This window comes from Chinchilla lanigera, unplaced genomic scaffold (genome assembly GCF_000276665.1).
Source record: "Chinchilla lanigera isolate Chin_1 unplaced genomic scaffold, ChiLan1.0 scaffold00051, whole genome shotgun sequence".
Taxonomy (NCBI): domain Eukaryota; kingdom Metazoa; phylum Chordata; class Mammalia; order Rodentia; family Chinchillidae; genus Chinchilla; species Chinchilla lanigera.
The window spans coordinates 15,568,674-15,589,627 of record NW_004955452.1 but is presented as its reverse complement, the minus strand read 5'-3'; the positions used below and the strand labels follow the sequence as shown (position 1 = coordinate 15,589,627).

Here is a 20,954-nt window from a genome sequence, read left to right as displayed (position 1 = left end):
TGGGAACATCTGAAGCCTGCGAGCAAGTTGCTCACAGCATCTTAGCTGCCAATGCTGCTTAGGAGTGATGTTTCTATTTAGATATTCCCTATAAACACACTGTGCATTTTTCTTGTTTTCTTTCTTTCTTTCTTTCTTTCTTTCTTTCTTTCTTTCTTTCTTTCTTTCTTTTTTGTCTTTTTGAGGCAGGGTCTCGCTATGCAGTCCAGGCTGGCCTTGAGCTCACTTTGTAGCCCAGGCTGGTCTCAAACTCACAGTGATCCTCCTGCCTCAGCCCCTTTTCTTATTTTGCATCGTTGTGGTACCTTGGATATAACCAGCATAAGTATAGTTACTAACTAAAGGAGACATGAGTCTCAGTTACTAACTAAGGGCTTAGGACTGATTCATTCTTAGTGTTGTATGTGCTGGATCTATCTTTAAAATATCCAAAATAGTTTCACCTGTGCGTCTCTGATTTGTCCTTTCTCCCCTCCTCTTTTTACTTTTTATGTCTGTGACTTTCTAATGTCATACATTGTGTTAACTAAGCTCTTTTTAGCACGTTGTAACAGTCATAGGCGATAGGTATGATTTTACATATGGATGGTTGTGGTCCAGAGAGGTTAAGTGACCAGCCCAGGGTCACACAGCTCACACAAAACAGAGCTGGGATTTGAGCCTAGGCAGACTGACTCAGAGTCTGTGCTGTTGGTTATTGCATTGTGCTGCCAGAGGAGGGGTTCAGACTCTAAGGGCCTTGTAGGATAGTTATGCAGATCAGGAGAGCCTTGAATGACGGGTAGGAATTAGGTGGAGGAAAGGGTGTACTGAGTAGGAGAATTTGTCTGTAGACGTAAGTAAACTGGAAAGGTAGTTTAGAGTGCATGGAAAAGCACCAAAATTCCAGAGGTGGGGTACCAGCCACTCTCAGAGGAGCCTGCCTTGCTCCAGAGAGCCGGAGTCATTGGAGTGGCCTTTCCACTCTTGTGACCTTGTCTGCCTGCACAGAGCCTTTGTCCTTCTGTCTGGACCCACCCCAGGGAGCTGCATGAAACAAATGTCACTATTCCTCCACATACTGTAATTCCTTTTCATGTGTTTAAATGAGTCTCATGTCTCCTTCATTGCTGTATAAGCTTTTACTTCCTCCCAGAGGGTGGGAATAAAAGATAAAGCCCCTTTAAGATAAAATTTGCAGAGCTGGGCATGGTGGCACAGGCTTGTAATCCTGTAATCCCAGCACTCAAGGCTGAGGCAAGAGGATCATCTCTAGTTTGAGGCCACATAGTGAGACCCTGTCTCAAAAAAAAAAAAAAAACAACAGGCTTCAAGCCAGGCTCAGTGGCGTGTGCCTGTAATCATAGTGCTCCAGGAAGCCGAGGCCAGAGCGCCTCACTGAGTCCAGCCTGGGCAGCCTAACAACGGACTTAGGGGGCCCTGTCTCCGAATGAAAAGGACTAGGGATAGAGGTCCATGTGAAGGCCCCTGGTTCAATCCCCAGTACTACAAAAATGTATAAATATATACGACTTGAAAGCAGAAACCCTCTCGCCAATTGAATAGAAGCAGTAAATCTGACGCATGGGCATACTTTTGTCGTCCTCCATAGTCACAGTAGAAGTCACTGATGTTTCTCGAATGTTCACCATGAGCCCAGTGCTCTCCACCCATCACCTCGTTTAATCCTCAGAGTTCTCCGAGGGGGCCTTCGTTATCACCCCTCTTTATAGGACACAGCTCTCAGAGGTCAGATCCCTAGGCTGCCGTCAACAACTAACAAGTAACAGAGCTTGGACTAGAATCAGGTGGCTGAGTCCACCTGGAGCCCTCCATCCTGTGCAGCTCACAGTACTGCCAAGACCTTCCCAGGGCTGAAAGGAAACCTCCCTGTCCCTAGTGGGCAGCCAAACCCCCTGGAGGAAGGAAAGAACTCCCCAGCTTTGAGGGAAGACACGGCGGGGGCTGGGGAGATACCCTGGACGGAAGGGCAGCTCTGGGCTCCTCCTGAGGAGCCAGCAGCTTGAGCAAAGCAACCTGGGAGGAGTCTCTGGATCCACACAGCCAGGGCTCAGGCAGCTGGGAGACGGCCAAGCGGTGGGGCACAGAGCTGGCTACGCTGTCAGCGTGGAATGTCAAACAGGGCAGTGACCTTGTGTTGGAGCACAAACAAAACATCACTCAGTACAGCGCTCCCTGAACACTGAGGGCTCTCTGTCCTCTTGGGGACCATTACAAGTCGGGAGGCCTCAGGTCCTTGGATAGCTGCCTTATTCAAGTGGCCATAAGTGTGATTTCTTCTTTTTCCCAGCAGCAAGCATCGAAAGTTGAGAAGGTGTTTTTTACCACTGCAGTACCAGTAGCCAGTAGCACAGGTATGTAATTCCATGTCAGCTTTTAAAGAAAGTCACCTCTGTGGGCCCCTTGAGACAGAGTAAATTCTTTAAAGTTTTTGAGCCTTTAAAAATGTTTATGCAGCCTATTTAAATTCACATCGTATTGTTCATTAGCATTTGTTCATGCTCTCGCAGCTACTGGAGCTTAATGTGTTGGTGTGAAGACCATGGGTAACCTTCTTTCCCTGGTAACAGTTCGTCCTTTTCAGCTACAGCATTTCAGTGTAGCCAGAAAAAGTCTGAATTACAGTTCATGATAAAGAGGGCAGTTGTTAATTTACTGGACTTGTATGAAACTGAGACCTTGCCAGGCACGGTGGTGCACGCCTGTAATCTTAGCACTCTGGGAGGCTGAGGCAGGATTATTATAAGCTTGTGCCCTGCCTGGGCAATTTAGTGCCTTACAGAGACCCTGTCTCAAAATAAAATACAATAACCAGGACCCAGAAAGATAAAGTGACTTCCATAGTCATAAGTGAATGTTCAGGAGAGCCAGAAAGTAGCTGTTGGTTTCCCCGTTCCCAACGTGCTCTGCTCCACAGAGCCTGGCTGAATTCAGAGCCTGCATGTGCACAACGCACGTGATGGGGGCAGGGAAGAAGGGGGTCAGCTGACACCTATGTGTCAGTGATGGGGGCCACACAGAGTAGCAAGATGTTCTAAGGGTGAGTCTCAGCAGCCCAGTGCAGCATGGACAGGGGCGTAGAGGGAAGGCAGCAGCACGTGTGTGTGGGCCCAGCAGCTGCTGGCTTCACCCGGGCTAGCCCTCTGCGCAGCCCTTGGGAAACTGCCTGTGGGCAGCAGGAGGGCCAGCTGGGTGTTGGAAGGGGAGACTAAGGTCTCTCGAGGAACAGTGTCATCAGGGGACCTCAGGCCGGAGGAAGTACCCAGAGCCCCAGAGGTATGGAGAAGATGTCAGGGAAAGGGCAGAGTCTGCTGCAGTTGGCAGGGAAGCACAGCAGAGAAGGGCCAGGGGGATCTAGATTGTGTGTTTGGCTTGCAAGGAAGGGAGTCTGTCTTGGAGAGATGGGGGGTGGCACAGGCGTTTTCCCTCAGGAGGAACCTGGTCCAGGTTAAAGAGGAAAAAAGCCCAACAGGTGGCATCCATTCTTCTCACCACTCCTGTGTCCCGGCACCCAGCCCTCATGCATCCGTATACCCCTGCCTCTGCCTGTGGCTGCCTGAAGAGCAGTATCTCTTGCCTCTCTCGCAGGGAGCTCTGTCCAGCAGATTGGCCTCAGTGTTCCTGTGATCATCATCAAACAAGAGGAGGCATGTCAGTGTCAGTGTGCGTGCCGGGACTCTGCCAAGTAGTGGGCAGCTGGTGCAGAAAGGGCTGTTCTTCCCCACCGGCGCCAGAGCCAAGCCTGCTGATGGGCCCAGCCTGCAGCTACCACCCTAGACTTTGTCCTCACCCTAGTCCCTTGTCATCCTCCTCCACTGGACCCTCTTCCTGTGGGCAAAGCAGACAGGCCGAGGCTCCTTCAGACCCTCAGATGGAAACGTTAAGTGCCATGGATGTGTCTGAGCTCCTGCCCTCTAGAGCCTGGACACCCTGTCCTGATTCCCACTGAAGCACTGCTGCAGGGTAGGAGGAGATGGGCCCAAGGCAGTTTCTGCAAGTGAAGGGCCCATGCGTGCTTGTCTACAGGAAGAGGGCAAGCAGGAAGCAGGAGGCGCGACGTCTACCATCATGGGGTCAGAAATTGGAAGGATGAAGAAATCTGCTGTTTGAAAGCCTCACCTTTCAGACGTATTTTCTTTATTCACATCCCAGGAACATCCATTTTAAGGAACTGATCTTTGGAAAAAAACAAAAAACAAACAAAAAAAGCTAAGTTATAAATGAACTGTTTGGCTGCACTGTATGTCACTTTCGCTTCTTGTCATATGAATTTGGAAAGTAAGGTTACTCGTATGCATAAAAATTCTAAATGAAAGGGTGTGGTTGCCATCAATCTAGTACTGCCCATCACTTGCACTGGAGTCTTTATGGATTGGGTAGGAGAGGTCAGTGTGTCAGGTTGTGCTCCTCCCTGTGTGTCTTTAATCTGAGGCTGACTCTTGGTCCAGAGGCCAGGCTCTCACCCCATCAAAGTGGGCAGTGTGAGGGCAGGTGAGACAGCTGTGAGCTGGACAGGGTCGGGTGAGACGGCTTTGTTGTTTGTACTTGGTGTTGGTAGGGCTCAGGGTCAATCTGCAGGCCGTCCTGTAGCCCACTCTGCACAGACTTTTGGCAGCCCAAAACCTGGCCTGCCAGCTGTGGGGATGATCTGGTTCTGTGGGGACCCCAGGCCGGTTGTTGACTGCTGTGTGTTGATGGTATGTGTGCAGAGTAGGCTCTAGCACAGTGACAGTAAACCTTGAAAGGTTTCAGTGACAGCGAACAGCCGGTTGCAGTGTGTGTGCCGTAGGGTCACCACCACTGCTTCAGCAGCACAATCACAGCGTTTGCCTCTCTGGTTCTTTCCACCTCTCACCTGCTTGCCAGAGCTCGAAGGTCACAGTGAGTTTTCCTTGAGGAACATCCCTGTTTTGTCCTAGAGTGAACATGGGGTTTAGGGCCAGTGGCCAGCCAGTGGTCTGCCTTCCTTTGAATGCTGTTTTCTTCTTCAGAGCAGAAGGGCTACATCTTGCTTCTTAGTAAAACGTGCAGATTGAAGGGAGCTCATAGGAGGTAGTGGGTGATTGGCAGGCCAGGTGTTCCAGTTCTAGGTTCTAGCCAGGCTTTTGGTTGCCCTTTTCCATCTCCGCTCCTCCTCTGGATTTTGCATACAGCCTAGTACAGTGCAAACAAGAATGTGACTTGCTCAGCTTAGTCATGTGATTTTTAAACAAAAAGGAAAAAAAAAACAAAAAAACAAAAACAATGATCTTCTACTCAGGGTAAAACAAAAAATTCCCCTTCCACCAAAAAGCCTGAAATGTTGCAATAAGTTGTCTCATTTAGAATGTTTCATTAAGTTGTGTTATAGGAAAATTTGTGTGTGTGTGTGTGTGTGTGTGTGTGTGTAGAATTATATCTATCTGTCTGGCTCCAAGTATTTCCTCTTGAAACATAAAATACAGTGCATACTAGAATGGCAAGTTTCTCTCACCTGGCTGTTCAGTGTAGTCACGAGTGCTCACCAAGGTCAGAAACCATGGCTCAGAGTGTGGGATAGGCCCCTGTCTCTCAAGAACTCTTTCCCTGCCTCCAGCAAGGAGTGGGTTTCCATAAACAAGGCAGTGAGAGCCAGCCAGTGAGAGATCTGCACTGATCACACTCCTGCTCTGAGCTTACCTTGGAGGCAGATCACTTAGCTTGGAGCCAGAGACCCTGCCTTTAGCAAGGATGTACAGGGACAAGCTTGGACAAGAGGGTAGTTTTGGTAATGCTGTTACTGCCATGAGGAGAAATGGGCTTAAATGCAAGCAGCTGATTTCTCTTCCAGAAGTCTAGACGGGAGAATTGATTTCTCTTTAAACTTCTGTACTCTTTATCCCTAAAGGTTGGTAGTTTTTGGCAACCACTGACCTCAGCAGAAGTTGATAAGGCAGGAGGAATCTTCTACTACCACAGCGGGCCAATCCTCCTGGGAAATCAAATGCAAGTGGAGGTTGTCCTGGCTGTCACTAAGCCTTACACCAATAGGAAGCTGTGAACCTGGATGCAAAAGCAGTGGATGGGATCCCAAAGTTAGCTCGTGGCAGATGGTAGCTATGACTGTCCCATGTGCCCACCCTCTGGTGACCTGTGGTTCTGGTTCCTGGGGCATGAGGAAGAAAGTAGGGGTCTGGAGGACAGGCAGAGCATCTGTGGTTCAAGTGTTGGCTTCTTGCCTAGCCAGGGCTGTCCTCATGTTGAGCCCTGCCCGGGTCACTCTCCACAGATTGGGGGTGGTGAAGATGCAGCTTAAAACAGTATTTAGACTCATAGATTTTTCTAATTGAAGAAGTTGAAATATCTGCCTTTTGTGGGTGGTTTGGATTACAAAAGAGATTATCAGATCTGATCACTTTTGATAAATCAGGAATGTGCTTCAAATGCTTATGTAGTGCAGGTTTATTCCACAGGGTAGGCAGACCTTCCCTCCGTCCCTTCCCATCCTCTCCCACAGCCCTGGCCTCCAGTGGCAAAGACCTCAGATAAGAGAGGTCTTTTGGCTGCACTGGAGGTAGAAAGAACCTTCATGAACAGTATGGTTTTCCAAACCTGGAAATGAACCTTGGGTAATTCTAACAGGTAGAATCAAGCCTATTCTCCCTATAGTAACCATAACCATTTTCACCCTATAGGCCTATACTTTGGCTCCCACTAGCATCTCCAGTTAGACTGTCCTTCTAGGGTGCTAGTCAGCACCAAGGAGAGGAGTTTATGGATTCAGGGGGAGACAGTAAGGAAACTAGCAGGTGCCACCAAACTGCCTGCATGAACTTGGCCCTTCCCAGGTAGGTGGGTGAGGCATTGAAGGAAGTGGCTCTGCCTTTCCTGACAAGGTCTGGCCAGTCTGGCCAGTCAAGGGGGCCTCACTAGTTTGGTAGCAGGAATAGTGTCATTGATTGAATTCCACCCTGCTTAGGAGGACATTATGGTACAAAGCCCAAGAGAGTCCTTGAGAGGTGATGCCCTCTTTGGGTAGAAAGGCAAGGGGCTGCTCGTCCCCACCTCTGGGAGAGTCAGTAGAGTGGAGAGTCATTTTCAGGTTCAAGACAGTGGACCGATGGGGATAATGGAGGGTAGGTGGGTTTTCCTGAGAGACTTTGTATAATGTTGAATGTGTCCAGAGGGACAAGTTTGCAGAACCTCATATTGGTATATTAAAGAAATAATAAAATAAAAAGCACTTTAGGTTATTTTATCTTTAACCCAATTGCTGCAATTTTTGTTGTGTGTATATATATATACATATATACATATACTTTCCACAAAGTTTTATTTTTTGCTCAGAATAAAAAGTTAAATTGAGGTGTGAAAAGAAAGCACTTACCTTGGTGCAATATGTGTAGCTTGATGGTCGTTGTCCCATGTGGCCCTGGCCTGGCCGTGTTTTTCCCCTTGCTCAGCCTGTGCTAGCAGGGTGTCTGTAGGGAAACACTATTATGCATCCTCAGCAACTGCTCAATCTATGCAAGCCTTCCCTGTGTGCCCCAGGGCGCCCCCTCAGGCTCTCGGAAGAACTGCTGTGGGTGTTTTCTCCAGCTGACTGTTGAGGCCCTTTTTCACCACTTCTTGGACCCTTGCCATCTTTCCCCTCTTCACCATTACAAAGTGATGCCTGAAAGGAACAGGTTGTTCCTAGGTAGAAATCTGGCACCTTCTAGACTTTTATATTTGTAATCATGTCCATTGTCCTTAAAGACTTCTCCAGTGTCACTGAAACCATTGATTTGTGGAACTGCAACAATATTGCTCAAGAGTTTACAATTTTCTGATATCACTAATCAGAAATATGTTTGGGGAGGGGTCGGGGTAACATGATCCATATCTGTACTGTTCTTCATACCACCTGGGTTGGTTCTAAGAAAAAAGGCTTCCAGCCTCCATTAAATCCAGTAAACAAAGCTACTAATACTCTTGTTTATCATCTTCCTTGTCCCTCACCGCCTCCCACTTAATCTTGTTTTCAGGCTCTAGACTACATAAGTTTTAAATACACTTCACCAAAGCAGAAAGAGTTCCATAGAGGCGGTGTGCAAGTGGCTCTGCTGAACATCCTGGAAACTGTCCATTCCTTAACATTTGGGGGCACAGGGTTGGCAGTAAAACCCAGTAATGTGTATTTCGGATTGGTCAGTCTATTTAGCCTGTTTCTTCTTGCATATTCTTGTGAGGGGAGAGGGAAAGGGTCCTTGTTTCTTCTCATGCCCTTGGGGATGCTAATGATCAGTCTGGGCATTTCTCATTGTTATTCTTGATCAAGAGGGCTTCTCAGTCTGCATTGAAAAATGCAAATTAAACTGGACCTTTACGTCAAGCTGTACATAGTAAAAGCTTTTTTTACTGGAAATGAGGTTTAAAACCACACACTACCCTTTTGGTGGTGTGCCCACTGGGCCAAAAATTGGGTGATAATGTCACTTTCTCAGCTCAATGCAGTTTCTACTTTTTCTTATGGGAAAATTTTTCATAAAACATTTTTTCACCAAAACCCAGGGGTGTTTTTTGCAATATCCTTGTCCTTGTAGTGGTGCCAAGTCAGAGGCTTCTCTTGCCCTTTTCCTCTCATGTTCTCAGGCCTCTCAAAGGCTGTTGGACTCAACAGCCTCCATCTTCTGTTGTGTTCTGGAGAAAGTGGGGGTGGGGTCAGAGTTCAAGGTGACTGTTCCTTTTTCCTGTGAACGCCCTCTTGTCCCTTTCTGGAAGGTGACTAGAAACAGGTTTTTATTCCGTCTCTAGTAGAAATCTAGCCAGGAAAGGCAAGAGCCCCCAGGAGCCTTTTTTGACACACTAATCATTGGCTGGTAGTCTTGGTGACAATTTTTAAAATTCCAAATAGTTTCATTTGGATTATGTAAAAGTCTATCAAATTTATTTAAGTGTGAAACATGGGAACAACAGACTTCCACTGAGCGATATGAAAACGTTACAGGTTCAGTACTTCCAAAGGAAGAAACCTCCAAATCCAAAAAAGAATAAATATGAATTTGTATTTTTAAAGAATGTGAAATAATGGTGTTTGCTTAATTGCTCATTTTGTATAAACTTAATATTGTACTTTAAAATATCTGCTAAGAAGTGAAAATTTAACTTTTTTGAATTGAAGAAGCAATATTAAATACTAATGAAATCCTAATTAAATGCTTATTTAAATTTGGTAGTATCTGTGCATTTTTTCCCCATTTCCCCCCAACGCCACCCAGCCGTCAGTCTAGGAGAGGGCACCGAAAGGAGAGGTCGTCACCAGGAAGAGTCTGCAGGTTTCCTTTTAATTAAGGCTCTGCCGAAGTTGTTTTGTGGGGCTAAGAGCCCCCAAAGCATGAAATGGACATGTAATACTACCTGGAATCCCCAAAGTGGGCCAGACCACGCTGGCGAGCACTGCTGGTCCACCCAAACCCAAGTAGTCAGACTGGGTATTCGCTGGCTATATTTCCAAGCACAGCACTGCCTTCAGCCAGGATGAAGTGGGAGTGAACCCAGCTGCTAGCAAGAGCTGCCACCCCAGGCTGAAGGCCAAGTATCAGCCACTGCTTGTAAGACTGGCCCCTTTACTGAGGGGAGTTGTTCAGAGTCCAACCACCATCCCTGGGGAGGGAGACATGTCAGGGCACCCGGCTTGGGGATGGTCACGGCTCCGCAGCTCCATCACCAGCATCCTTTGGGAAGCCACCTCTGGTGGAGACAGCTGGCTGGGGCGGCGCTCCGGGTTTGGCTGAGACGTTCTAGTTGGAAGAGAAAGGGAAAAAGTGAGCCTGGAAAGAAAGGCCTTGGATTAGGCCCTGCAAGGATATGGCCACTTGGCATCTGGACAGTACTTAACTTTTTCAAAACCTCTCACCCACATCAAAGAAGGTTAAGGGTAAAGCGGCAGGCAGTTTTCCACCCTCCAGGGTAAGCGAGGGCTCAGCCAGTCCGGCCAGTGGGCAGACCCCACCCCTACCGTCAGGCCCAGCCCGGGGTGGGCACTGACCCCGCCACCAGACGGCTCCGGGCGACGGCGGCCCAGCTGCCGCAGCATCTCCTCGCAAGAGGCGATGGTGTCCAGGAGCTGCCGCTGTCGCTGCTCCACCGCGTCCAGCAGCTGCTGGGCGCGCTCATCCCGGGGCGGCTGCGGGGGTGGCCTCCCGCCGAGCCCCAGCCCCGCCTTCCCGCGGTCCACGCCGGCAGCCTCCCTGCCCGGGAGAGAGGGAGACACACAGGGTCAGGGCCGGCGCTTGTGGGCTCCGAGCACCTTTCCCCCGCCCCGACGGGCCCCCTCTCACCCCCGTGACCAGTCTGAGCCCGGGCCCCATTCCATCTCCGCCTGCGCGGCCCGACCACCGCCCCCCTTTCGGCCGCCCCCCCGCCCCAGCGCTGCGCTAGGGCTCCGCAAAGCTGTGCCCCGCCCCGTCCCCACCGGTCTCCTTCAATCCTCCTGGGGGTCGTGGTCCCTTTAAGCTGCCCGGCGCGGAGGTGGGGCCGAGCCTCCCGGACCGGAAGCTGGTTGTGTGCGTCACTTCCTCCCGGAAGCAGGCCTGGGCGGATGTCTCCGGCACGACCGTGCGCCGGGCTGAGGGCCGCAGTGGCTGCCAGCATGGGGTTGAGCGATGGGCCAGTGGGCTCCGCCCGCAGCGGCCGCCTCCTCCGTCCGCCAAGCCCCGCTCCGGCGGCGCCGGGGGCTCGGTTGTTGAGGCTCCCGGGGAGTGGGGCGGTGCAGGCCGCAAGCCCTGAGCGCGCCGGCTGGACCGAGGCGCTGCGGGCTGCGGCAGCCGAGCTGCGCGCCGGCGCCGTGGTGGCTGTCCCCACCGACACGTTGTACGGCCTGGCCTGTTCGGCGAGCTGCTCGGCGGCACTGGGCGCTGTGTATCGCCTCAAGGGCCGCGGCGAGGCCAAGCCGCTGGCCGTGTGCCTGGGCCGCGTGGCCGACGTCTACAGGTGAGGCTGCCCCGACCCGGCCCCCGTGGGGGCGGCACCGCGGGAGGGGCTTCCGGTGACAGGCGTGGGAGACTGAGGCGCGGAGCGCGGGAGGGGCTTGTCCCGGCTCCCCGAGGAATCCGGAACTGGAAGTAGGCGCCGAGCGGTTAACGTTTGAAGGCCCTGAGCTGGACCTGGGGCGCAGCGGTAAGCGAGGCGGGCGGGCGCTTTTCTCTTAGCGCTCTTGTGCGTACCGGAGAAGGCCCATGGGGAGAAAGGAAACGTGGTAGCTTAATTTGGTAACGAGTCCTTCAGGACGGAAACCCCTGAGCTTGATATGATAGCCTGGGACGGTGTCACAGCTATGCAGCTCGTGTAGCTCCCGAGACGGGCGTGGGGCTCCAAGACTGGCGTGCTTCTCCGGAGTCCTGCTTTCTGCTCAGTCTTGGGGAAGCAGGGAAACAAGCAGATCGCGTTGGAGGCCTAAAGCAGCCCTTTCTTGAATCTGCCCGGAATGGGAAAGGACCACCAGTGGCTCTTCACTTGAAGTAGATTTGTGCTCCTTTGTTTCCCAGATACTGTCAAGTGAAAGTACCTGAAGAGCTCCTAAAAGAGCTGTTGCCAGGACCAGTGACCCTGGTGATGGAACGCTCAGAGGAGCTCAACAAAGACCTGAACCCCTTCACTCCTGTGAGTCAAAGTTTCTCCTCTTTCAGCCATCTGACTTTCTCTGGGGTTCCGAACAGACCAGTTCCCTACCCCTTCCAACCCACCTTCCAACCTATGATCTCCTTTCGCCTTGCCTCAGCTTGTAGGCATCCGGATTCCTGACCATGCCTTCATGCAGGAGTTGGCCCAGATGTTTGGGGGACCTCTTGCTCTCACCAGCGCCAATCTGAGCTCCCAAGCCAGTTCCCTGAAAATTGAGGTGAGTCTTTCAGCCTTTCCCCTAGAAACACCAGAAGGCTAAGCCGTTTCCTCTGAACCAGTGGATGATGGTAGTCTGGAATTGCCTGCAGGAGAGTCTGGTGGCTGTTCAGTTGGGGCGGGAGGGCATTGGGATAAAAGAATCTTGAAAAGGTTTTCTCTTCAAGTTTGAGAGGACGGGTGAAAACTGGTGTTCTCTTTCTACTGTCTTTAATAATAGGAAAGGCCTTTTAATAATAGGAAAGGCTATGATAATTAAAATTATTGTTTTCCTATGTTGTGGGGGCAGCAGTTGTCAGGACTACAAAGTTAGGCTGTAAGTCTTTCCAACAGTGCTATAAAGAAAGGTGAAGAAGTTAGGGTTCTCAAAAGTTAGGTTACTTCTTCCAGGTCACACAGCCATTAAGTGGCTGACCCAGATTATTACCCAATTTTTTTTTTCTCTTTTTTGTTTTCTTTTTGCAGTAGTGGGGATTGAACCCAGGACCTTGCAAATGCTAGGCCAATGCACTGCCAGTGAGTTTCATTCGCAGTTCTTCAATTGTTACTTTGAGACAAGTTCTCGCTAATTGTTGGGCTGGCCTTGAACTCAAGATGCTGTTCCTCAGCCTCCTGAGTAGCTAGGATTATAGCCGTGATATTTTTATCCAGTTTTTGATTCCTAACCTTGTTCTCTTACCTCTAGCACAACCCAGGTTAAAGAAAGTATCATCCTAGTAGTATCTTGGCCACATTGTTTGGAATGAGTGAGGACACAGGAAATTTTACTTAATTTTTACTAAATTTAAGTTTAGTGAAATGCATTAGGTGGTGGGATATTCCATGTCCAGAACTAGGGAGTGGGATCAGAAACTATGAGCTCAGCATCCTTCTCACACTGCAGGGTTTTTCTGTCTGGATAGCTGTTCAGGAGTGGAGCAGGTGGGAGTGGGGTTCTTATCTTGTCAGCGATCCCCTGATCTGCTTGGCACTGTAGTACATACCTGGCATTTGTGATTCTCTACTCATTCGCAGTGCTAACTGCACTGCAGTGTCTTCACCAGAGGACAAGGAGAGCGAAACGATAGTCCTAATGGGCGCACAGCCCAAGGACTGAGTACTGTGCACTGCAGAGTCCATCCTGTTTCTTCTCCCTGCCCCGACGCAGAGCTCCAGTGACATCCCAGATCAGAGTACCAGAGGTGGAAGGACATTTAGTCTAACGTTGTATTGTAGGATTAAATGGAATAACTTGAATGCATGACCCAGATGTAGGGGTGAGCCCAGGGTTAGAGCCCACATCTCCAGACTCCCACCCAGAGCCCTAGTCAGTGTTCTTACTCCTCCCTGACCTGAACAATGCATGGAATTTTCTTTCGGTACAGCAGAGCCTTAAGTTCTAGGCAGGTATTACACAAGATCTAACCAGGAGTGCCACAAACTTCAGGGGATGCTTGGCATGGGTGCTGTCACATTGCCTTTGGCACAGCTGACCTAAATTAGTGAGGTTCCCTTCTCTGCTTCAAGGAAGACATCTCTTTCCAAATTGAGGCCTCTATCTTAGAGGCAGTTGCAGTGTGACTTCACTGCGGACACCAGGGAATGTGGCTATGCTTTTTCCTTTACCTCTTCAGGAGTTCCAAGACCTCTGGCCTCATTTGTCACTGGTTATTGATGGGGGACCAATTGGGGGTGACCAGAGCCTTGAGTGTCGCCTTGGATCTACTGTGGTTGATTTGTCTGTGCCTGGAAAGTATGGCATCATCCGTCCAGGGTGGTAAGTGTCTTTCCTGTGGCATTGGGGTAGAATTTGAGGGAAGCCAGGAAGATGAAAAGTAGCTGTGACAAATGAAGGCTGTCACTCTTGTCCCACCCTAGCAGGGTGCAGGAGGCATGGAGAAATGATGTGGTAGGATTAAATTTGCTGGCTTTTTTTTGGATTCACCAAGTGATGCTTGATAAACACAGCATGAGACCAGTGAGTTTCAAAGCCCCCAGGCACCAGACTCTGGTGGGCTGAGGATTTTGAGAAACTGGATGTAACCATCCTGTTTTGTTCTCTTCAGCGCCCTGGAAAGCACTACAGCCACCCTCCAGAAGTACAGGCTGCTCGCCTCACATGGGTCCTGCTCTTGAACTTGGGGAGAGGGACAACCCAAGGACGGCGCTGGATACTGTGTGTCTGTCTGCTAGTGGTTGGTGAGGCCTCATTTGAAGAGGCCACTGGAGCTGCATCACTAGCCTGAGCCGTTACCTAACATGTCTTTCTGAACACTAGATCAGAAGCTACTGGCTTAGCTTTGTCTTTCAGGAAGGCTGTATTTATTCTGTAGTTTCATGTATCAGGTGAAAACCCAATAAAGAGGTGAGGAACATTCCTAACAAGTCTATTTTGACATTTCTTCCATTTATTTACTTATTTATTTTTGTCTTTTTGAGACGGGGTGGGGTCTTGCTCTGCAGTTCAGGCTGGCCTTGAGCTCACTTATGTAGCCTAGGCTAGTCTCAGACTCGCAATGATCCTGCTTCAGCCTCCTGAGTGCTGGGATTACAGGTGTGCACCACCATGCCTGGCCTTTCTTCCCTATTAAACTGAAAGTTAATTAACAGATTTAGAATCTAGGAGAATCTCCTCTGATGGGTGGTTTCCTTTAAGATCCAAAGTAGCAAAAAGTGCTGGCACAGTTGAAAAATTAGGTGACCAAAGGCAAAAGTTTAGGCTTCTGAAGCCAGAACCAGGTTGGGACAAAGATCCTAGAGCCAAAACTGCTCTAAACTGGTGGGGCCGGTGTCGAGTTGTGATCTACTGGCAGGAAGAGTAGTCACCATTGTGGTCTAATGGAAAATCTGGTGGGGTGGGGGAAGGGCCCAAATTAAATAATACTGGAAAATAAAGCTCTACTTTCCTTTTAGGCAGTGACTTTTTCTTATTTATCCATAAAGTATAATTAAAATTATATGTATAGTGCCTTTAATTCCCGTGTTCACTCAGCAGGCTTTCCATCAACTGTTAAAGTTACTGTTGGGCATTTGAACTTTTTACTGTTAAAAAATGCTACTAGTAAACACATTTGTAAATCGTTTATTTTTTTCTTTTTTAAATTATTTCCTCAGGGTAAGATGATTAGATCAAAGTATACATATGCATTTATGGCTCTTGATGTAGATTAGCCTTCAGAAGAACTGAATCAAGTTTCTTTGCCATCAGGAGAGCATAAGGGTAGCTGCCCCTTCTTGCTGGCCTTGCCTTAGTTTTCCAGTTTTCCCCCCTTGAAATGAAACTACTATGTCAGCATTCAGCCCTATCAACTGTCCTGCCTGCCTTGGTTTCCTCCCCTAAGCCACAAGCCCAGTAGCCAGGGCTGTTCATCTCTGTGGTAGAGTTTAATGTCAGCAACCTAAATGAGGCTGGGTGTCCTTGAGATGACCTGGGGTCTACTTCCTCCCCTTTCCTCGCTACCCCATTTCCCAGAATTATGATTCAGTCTTGAGCCCATCATCCTCTCAGTCTAGTGGTTTCCAATGCACATTATTTCAAGTATATCCTAAGAATCTTGCCAAGGTGTTCCAGGACCTACTTCAATGAGGCTCCCTAAAATTAGTGTATTAGTTTGTAAATAAGCACTGGCTTGTTAATTGTTCCCTTTAGAAAACAATTTAAACTAGTAATTTCTCAAGCAAACCCATTCTTCATTGTGCTAAAACTACAGCTAGCCCAGGCCACATGTCAGAATCTAACAGGTCAGAATTCATGAGGTCTTAGAGTGAAAGGAATGTGTACTTGAGAAAACCACTTTGTATTTAATACAGATCACAGTAGTGCTCCAAGTGGCTCCAGTGAGAGGGCTCGTTCAGTTCAGGGAGCTGAAGGGAGATGTCCTAGTTCTTTCCCAAGAGCAAGATGTTCATCAGGGATAATAAGCTCGGGAGAGGTATTTTCTCAGAGGGAAAAGAACTGAATTAACACTGGGTAAAATTGCCAAAAAAGAAAAACTTACAACTGTGCCCAGGCACTAGCTACAAGGCCACGCCAAATAAAGAAAACTGGATCCTGAAGCATTGGGAGGACAGGAGCCATTCCTAGGTCAGGTTTTCCCAGCACTGAGCACTACTAAGGTGCTCGGTGTTGAGTAAGTGTGACTGCTCAGGACTGTTCCCTGACAATTGGATAATCTACTGGAAGGAACTTAAACCTGTAAGTTCCCTGTTAGAAAGTCTCAACAGTGGTTCCCTATCTTCAAGAAGACACAATGAGGGAGGAGGCCTGAAAAGGGGACACAGACTGGCAGAGGGAGTAGGGTGCATGCTAGCTCAGAGCGCTGAAACCCAAGGGCAGGAACTGCGTGACTTCACCATACAACAACCTGCACAGAGTTCAAAGCCAGAAGAGATTATATAAAAGTGGCCTAAGGACATGGAGCTGCCCTAGGCTACGAGCAGTCACCTGTCAGCTTCCACCCTTCTCTCTGGAACACCACCTTGCTTTGCATCCCTGCAGTGGGCCCCACCACGCTCCCAGAGCAATAGGCTCTGTTCTCCATGGGCCCGGCTTAATGGCCACCCAGAAGCACCCAGCTGCTGACTTGGGGGCCAGTGAGTGCCTATACCCTTGGCTGAGCCTGCATGGTGACATCTAGCACGGCCTGCATGTCAGCGTCCAGGGGCCTCACATCAGCCACTGCTCCTTCTCCTTAATGAAGTGCTCTGCCCAGCGGCGGGTCAGCTCCAGGTACAGGCTGGGCTGATGAGGCAGGTAGTCCAAATATAGGCGAGTGGGCGTCTTCTTGGGAATGGCCTTCTCAATCTGTGTGCCTTCATGCCACTCATTGAAAGAGGTGATGGAGACGATCTCTGGCCTCACTGTCAGGGCTGCCTGCAGCGCTGTCTCATAGTACTTGCCATTGACCCTGTTTCGAGTATTGTGGTTATTCCAGGGCCGAATGCTGGTGTCAATGTAGCCAGGCCCCACGCTGGGAATGAACATGAGATTGTTGGCATCACAAAAGTTCTTCACAGCTTTCCAGTTCTGATGGGAGGAGCCAAAGGAGAAACCATTGGAAGCAAAGTAGGTGTACATGCCATCAAATCCTGCTGCGAGGATGTCATGGGTGTGGCCCTCCTCCACCAGCAACGCGATGAAGACTCCATCGTAGGGTGTGTTGCGGATAGAATGGGGCCCATTTGGTGTCAGGAGGTGCGCCCAGGCCTCAGGGGATGTCAGGTATGAGTCGTAGATATAAAAGAGTGGAAGGCTTTTGCCCATGCTGTTCTTGTAGCGGTAAAATGCACCATGGGAGCCATACCTGAAGAGCAGGTGGAAGGAGTCTGAGTTGGATATAAGAAACCAGCACAACTATGGGAGCAGCCATAGGTGAGGTCATTCTCAATGCCCACTGCACAGTTTAGGACCCGGCCAGTCTCCACAGTGGAATTTACCAGAGTAAGAACCAGCTTCCCCCTTTGTTCCCTAGCCCTCTCGTTCCTAAGGCTCATTGCCCTCCCCCAAGCTACCACCCTCTTTCACCTAGATTTCAGCAATAGCCACTTAACTGGTCTTCAGGCTTCCATTCTGCCTCCCTATGATCTATTCTTTATATTTATTTATTTGCTACTGGGGATTGAACCCAGGACCTTTGCACTAAGCTGCATTCTTAGCCCTTTTTTTTTTTTAATTTTGAGACAGGGTGTCACTAATTTGCCCAGACTGGTCTCTTGGTTCAGCCTCCTGAGTACCTGGAATTATAGGTGTGTACCACTGTGCCTGGCTATTTATTTATTTTGAAACAGTCTGTGTAACTCAGGCTAACCTTCAATTTATGGTCCTCCCGTCTCAACCTCCCAGGTGCTGGGATTACCGATGTGTACCACCACACCAAGCTCCATTCCATTTTAAAAATAAAAGTCAAGTTTATCCCAGTCTGGGCAACTTAGCTTAGTGAGACTCTGTCTTAAAATACAAAATATAGGGCTGGGGCATAGCTCAGGGTAAAGGCCCTGGGTTCAATTCCCAATACCAAAAAAAAAAAAAAAAAAAAAAAGAAAGTGTAAATCAGATCTGACTGCTCTTCACCAGGGCTTGCAAGCTCCACCTTGCTTGATCTGGCCTGCCTGCCTCCATTCCAGCTATTATCCCACACATCTCCACTTCCCATCTGGCCTTTTTATTCTGATGCCATGTCTAGTAGTTCCATCCTATGGCCACTGCATCCATCACCTCTGTGTCTAGAATTTTCCCCCTGCCCCCAGATCTTTGCAGAGCTGACTTTTTTTTTCTTCCTGATGTTGGGTATTGAGCCCAGGGTCTCATGCATGCTAAGTAAGCTACATGCTATCTCACCCTTTCTTTTGCCTAACCACATTTATTCTTCATAGTTCTGAAAGCTGGTAGATCTGAGATCAAGGTGCCTAAAAGATTTGGTTCTTGGTGAAGGCTCCCTCCCTGGCTGGTTGATGCTCACCATCTTGCTGTGTGCTCCCAGGGATGGGATGAGAGCAACAGCCAACCCCAAATTCAGGGCTCAACACTGTCTATTAAAAGAGGTGTTCTTGGCCACTCATTTGAAAGTTGTTTCTTGAGGCCTGAGGGTGTAGATCAGTCTTTACGCTTAGCATGTTGTGTTTGATCCCCAGTACTGCAAAAAAGTAAGTTCCTTGGGCACATTCTAATACAAAACTCTGTATTATTCCTTATTCTTATTTTTTTCATAGTATGAATTACTATTTAGTTTTTCATGTTTAATTATTTCTGGCTCCACTGTACCCCTAACACACACTAGAATGTAGGCATGAACTCAGAAGCCTTGTTTTTACCCATTACTGTATAATGGGTGGGCTAAGAAAAGTACGCAGTTACATATAAACACTCAATAGAGAAAAGCGAGCTAAAGACCAGCCTGAACTGCATAGCGAGACCCTGTTTCAAAAAGACAAAATAAATAAGTAAATAAAAATAAACACTCAATAGATACCTTTTAAATGAATGAATATGTACAGGCACTATACAAAGCAATTCTATATGTATTGATTTACATAACTCTCACAAAATTCAAAGCTTAAGAGGTCTGCCTCTGGTCACAGATTAGAGGGCACAGAACTAGAATTGAAACCCAGGTCACCTATCTAATTGTTCTGCTCTTGTGTCCTGATCTGGCTCTCCAAACCTTCTATCCCTACATCCCCAGATCCCCATCAGAACCCCAGTCCCCAGAGCAACCTTACATGTCAATGATGTACTTGATGTTGTCATGTACAGTGATGTCGTCCCGGCCCTTGTAGGGTTGGATGTGGAAGGCCACCTGCCACAAACACAGGAGTTACTGGTCAGATGACTGTCTTTCCAGGAGCCACAACATGTAAGGCTCATGCCCTAGCCATGGCCCGGAGGACAGCTGAGTTTGGAAGGTCTGACAATGAACCCAAAGGCTGTCACTGCCCTTCTGTGCCAAAAAAGAAGGGCATGAGGTTTGCCCACTTCCTACAACAGGGCACAAAGACTCATTCTGGTGGGCTGTTTGTTGCAGGATGGCTACCAAGCTTCAGTTTATGTGCCAGCTCCCAGTGGTTGGCACCAGCTGCCTGAAACACTTGAAAGAAGTTTGCTGAAGCTGTTTCCCTGAGAAAATGTGCTATGACCCATTAAACATGACAGCAATGGACTCGGGGATAGTGAGCCGGGCTTCTTGCTGCCATTTTCTTCCTTTGCCACAGAAATGGGGATGGATGTAATTGGCACATTTGGGGGAAATAACCCCATAATTAGCTTATGTGTTTCTTAAAGGGGAACCTGCCTGCTCAACTCCTCCCCTCCTCGAGGCCTGGTATTGCCTTCCACTTGAGACCAAAGTCCAGAGTTCAGTCTGCAGGCTCATTTGGCTCCTTTTATCCAGGGTCAGAATCTCTAACCTGATTTACTACTATTTAATAAAAGTGACATTTATTTAGTCTCCCATTTTCTGTCGTTTTCTCAGTGTTTCCCAAGAAAGAGTGACACAGGCACTCTGTATTAGCACCTTTCCCTGACACACTTGTCCTATGTTTGCCATCCAGGGCTGTGCCAAGAACTTCCCTAGAGGCACGATGGGTAGAGGACAGGAACTCTCCAGAATGGGAAAATACATCTCCCCTGCTGGGGACTCACCTGGATGTTGTACTGATGGGCGGTGTCCAGAATGGCAGGTACCAGGTCATCTGAGGGTTCCCCATTATCATCAGCCATGCCAGGTGGGTACCAGGAGAGGACCAGGACGCCTGAGACACAACACAGAGGCCTCTTCAGAGGTACACAGAACCCTTCAATAGAAACTTTCTTCTCACATATCGTCTCCGGCTGTAAAAGGACTCCTGAAAACCTTCTGCCAGGTTCATTTCCTGCAGCTCAGACGACGCTCTTTGGAGCTGTCCATGCCAGCGGTGCTGAAGCGCCGCGCTCAGGAGAGTCGCAGCGCACCAGGCCGGCAAGGAACCCGGCTTTGAGTGCATCAGCAAGTAGCAAAACAAAGGGGGGAGGGTGGCAATGCCACACCAACCTGGAAGCCACAGTCTTACCTCCGAAGAGGAGCATCTCTCATCCCGGTGCTTCTGGTGAGAATATGTAGCACTCACTGCCCTCCTAGACCCTAAATCTGAAGAGTAGCCCCTATCTATTATCTCTGTATACTCATCACCCCTCTCTGTCATTCTATACTTTCCCCCTCACGAACCATCCCCAGGTACATTAAAATGTACTTAAAGTCCGGCAGAATATGAACCAAGGTGCTTCCCCAGCGCTGCCTGCATCGGTGGCTCCCAGGAACCTGTCTTCTAGCTGGACATTTCACGAATCCCTCACCCAAGGACCGACATGGGTAACTTTCCTCTCTGCAGCCAGCAAGCGCAGGAAGGGCCGCTGCCCTCCCCAGCACCTGGTGTGAAAGCAGAGCTGTCCCAGACTACTCCTCTGAACCACAGACTCCTGAGCAGCCTCACTTTCCTGGAACCTGGACACACAAGGGATGTAAAATCTCTGTCTCCCTCACCTTGCTGTACCTACCTAGGACAGCTCTGTGTAAGTCCTCAGCAGCTCTCCCTATAGAAGAGCCCTGGAACTGTTGGGGGTCAGAAGGGCCCCGGGAGGGGGGTCGGGATCCTAGAAGGAAGGG

At 49.1% G+C, this 20,954-nt stretch overlaps 4 protein-coding genes across 5 annotated transcripts in view; 2 read left to right on the top strand and 2 right to left on the bottom strand.

Annotated features, from left to right (window-relative positions):
• Positions 1-9,168, top strand: part of Mtf1 (metal-regulatory transcription factor 1) — a 47,385-nt gene extending 38,217 nt beyond the window's left edge. The window contains exons 10-11 of one of the 2 annotated variants that reach the window (XM_013519622.1): positions 2,294-2,354; positions 3,589-9,168. In XM_013519622.1, the coding sequence (XP_013375076.1) occupies positions 2,294-2,354; positions 3,589-3,689 (162 nt within the window). In that variant the 3' untranslated portion in view covers positions 3,690-9,168. Of the gene's footprint in view, positions 1-2,290; positions 2,355-3,588 lie in introns of both variants that reach the window. The other variant, XM_013519621.1, reaches the window with a different exon arrangement.
• Positions 9,169-9,265: 97 nt separating this feature from the next.
• LOC102014638 (chromosome unknown open reading frame, human C1orf122) lies at positions 9,266-10,403 on the bottom strand. The gene is made up of 3 exons (XM_005395219.2): positions 10,281-10,403; positions 9,989-10,190; positions 9,266-9,740 (listed from the first exon to the last, which is right to left on the bottom strand). The coding sequence occupies exons 1-3, from the start codon at positions 10,313-10,315 to the stop codon at positions 9,645-9,647; spliced, it is 333 nt and encodes a 110-aa protein (XP_005395276.1). The 5' UTR covers positions 10,316-10,403; the 3' UTR covers positions 9,266-9,644.
• A 38-nt stretch (positions 10,404-10,441) lies between these two features.
• Yrdc (yrdC N(6)-threonylcarbamoyltransferase domain containing) lies at positions 10,442-14,207 on the top strand. Its single transcript, XM_005395220.2, has 5 exons — positions 10,442-10,932; positions 11,487-11,601; positions 11,720-11,839; positions 13,452-13,594; positions 13,884-14,207. Exons 1-5 carry the CDS (start codon positions 10,541-10,543, stop codon positions 13,951-13,953), a joined length of 840 nt encoding a protein of 279 aa, XP_005395277.1. The 5' UTR covers positions 10,442-10,540; the 3' UTR covers positions 13,954-14,207.
• A 676-nt stretch (positions 14,208-14,883) lies between these two features.
• Maneal (mannosidase, endo-alpha-like) lies at positions 14,884-20,025 on the bottom strand. The gene is made up of 2 exons (XM_013519620.1): positions 19,955-20,025; positions 14,884-17,120 (listed from the first exon to the last, which is right to left on the bottom strand). Exons 1-2 carry the CDS (start codon positions 20,023-20,025, stop codon positions 16,484-16,486), a joined length of 708 nt encoding a protein of 235 aa, XP_013375074.1. The 3' UTR covers positions 14,884-16,483.
• Between the last annotated feature and the right edge of the window lie 929 nt (positions 20,026-20,954).

Coding starts and splice junctions, on each gene's coding strand:
- Yrdc (XM_005395220.2), top strand. CDS start 10,541: ATGTCTCCGGCACGACCGTGCGCCGGGCTGAGGGCCGCAGTGGCTGCC. Junction 10,933..11,486: donor CGCGTGGCCGACGTCTACAG/GTGAGGCTGCCC, acceptor TTTGTTTCCCAG/ATACTGTCAAGTGAAAGTAC. Junction 13,595..13,883: donor GGCATCATCCGTCCAGGGTG/GTAAGTGTCTTT, acceptor TGTTCTCTTCAG/CGCCCTGGAAAGCACTACAG.
- LOC102014638 (XM_005395219.2), bottom strand. CDS start 10,315: ATGGAATGGGGCCCGGGCTCAGACTGGTCACGGGG. Junction 10,191..10,280: donor GGCTCAGACTGGTCACGGGG/GTGAGAGGGGGC, acceptor TCTCCCGGGCAG/GGAGGCTGCCGGCGTGGACC. Junction 9,741..9,988: donor CGGAGCCGTCTGGTGGCGGG/GTCAGTGCCCAC, acceptor TCTTCCAACTAG/AACGTCTCAGCCAAACCCGG.
- Maneal (XM_013519620.1), bottom strand. CDS start 20,025: ATGATAATGGGGAACCCTCAGATGACCTGGTACCTGCCATTCTGGACA. Junction 17,121..19,954: donor CCCATCAGTACAACATCCAG/GTGAGTCCCCAG, acceptor CCTGCTCTTCAG/GTATGGCTCCCATGGTGCAT.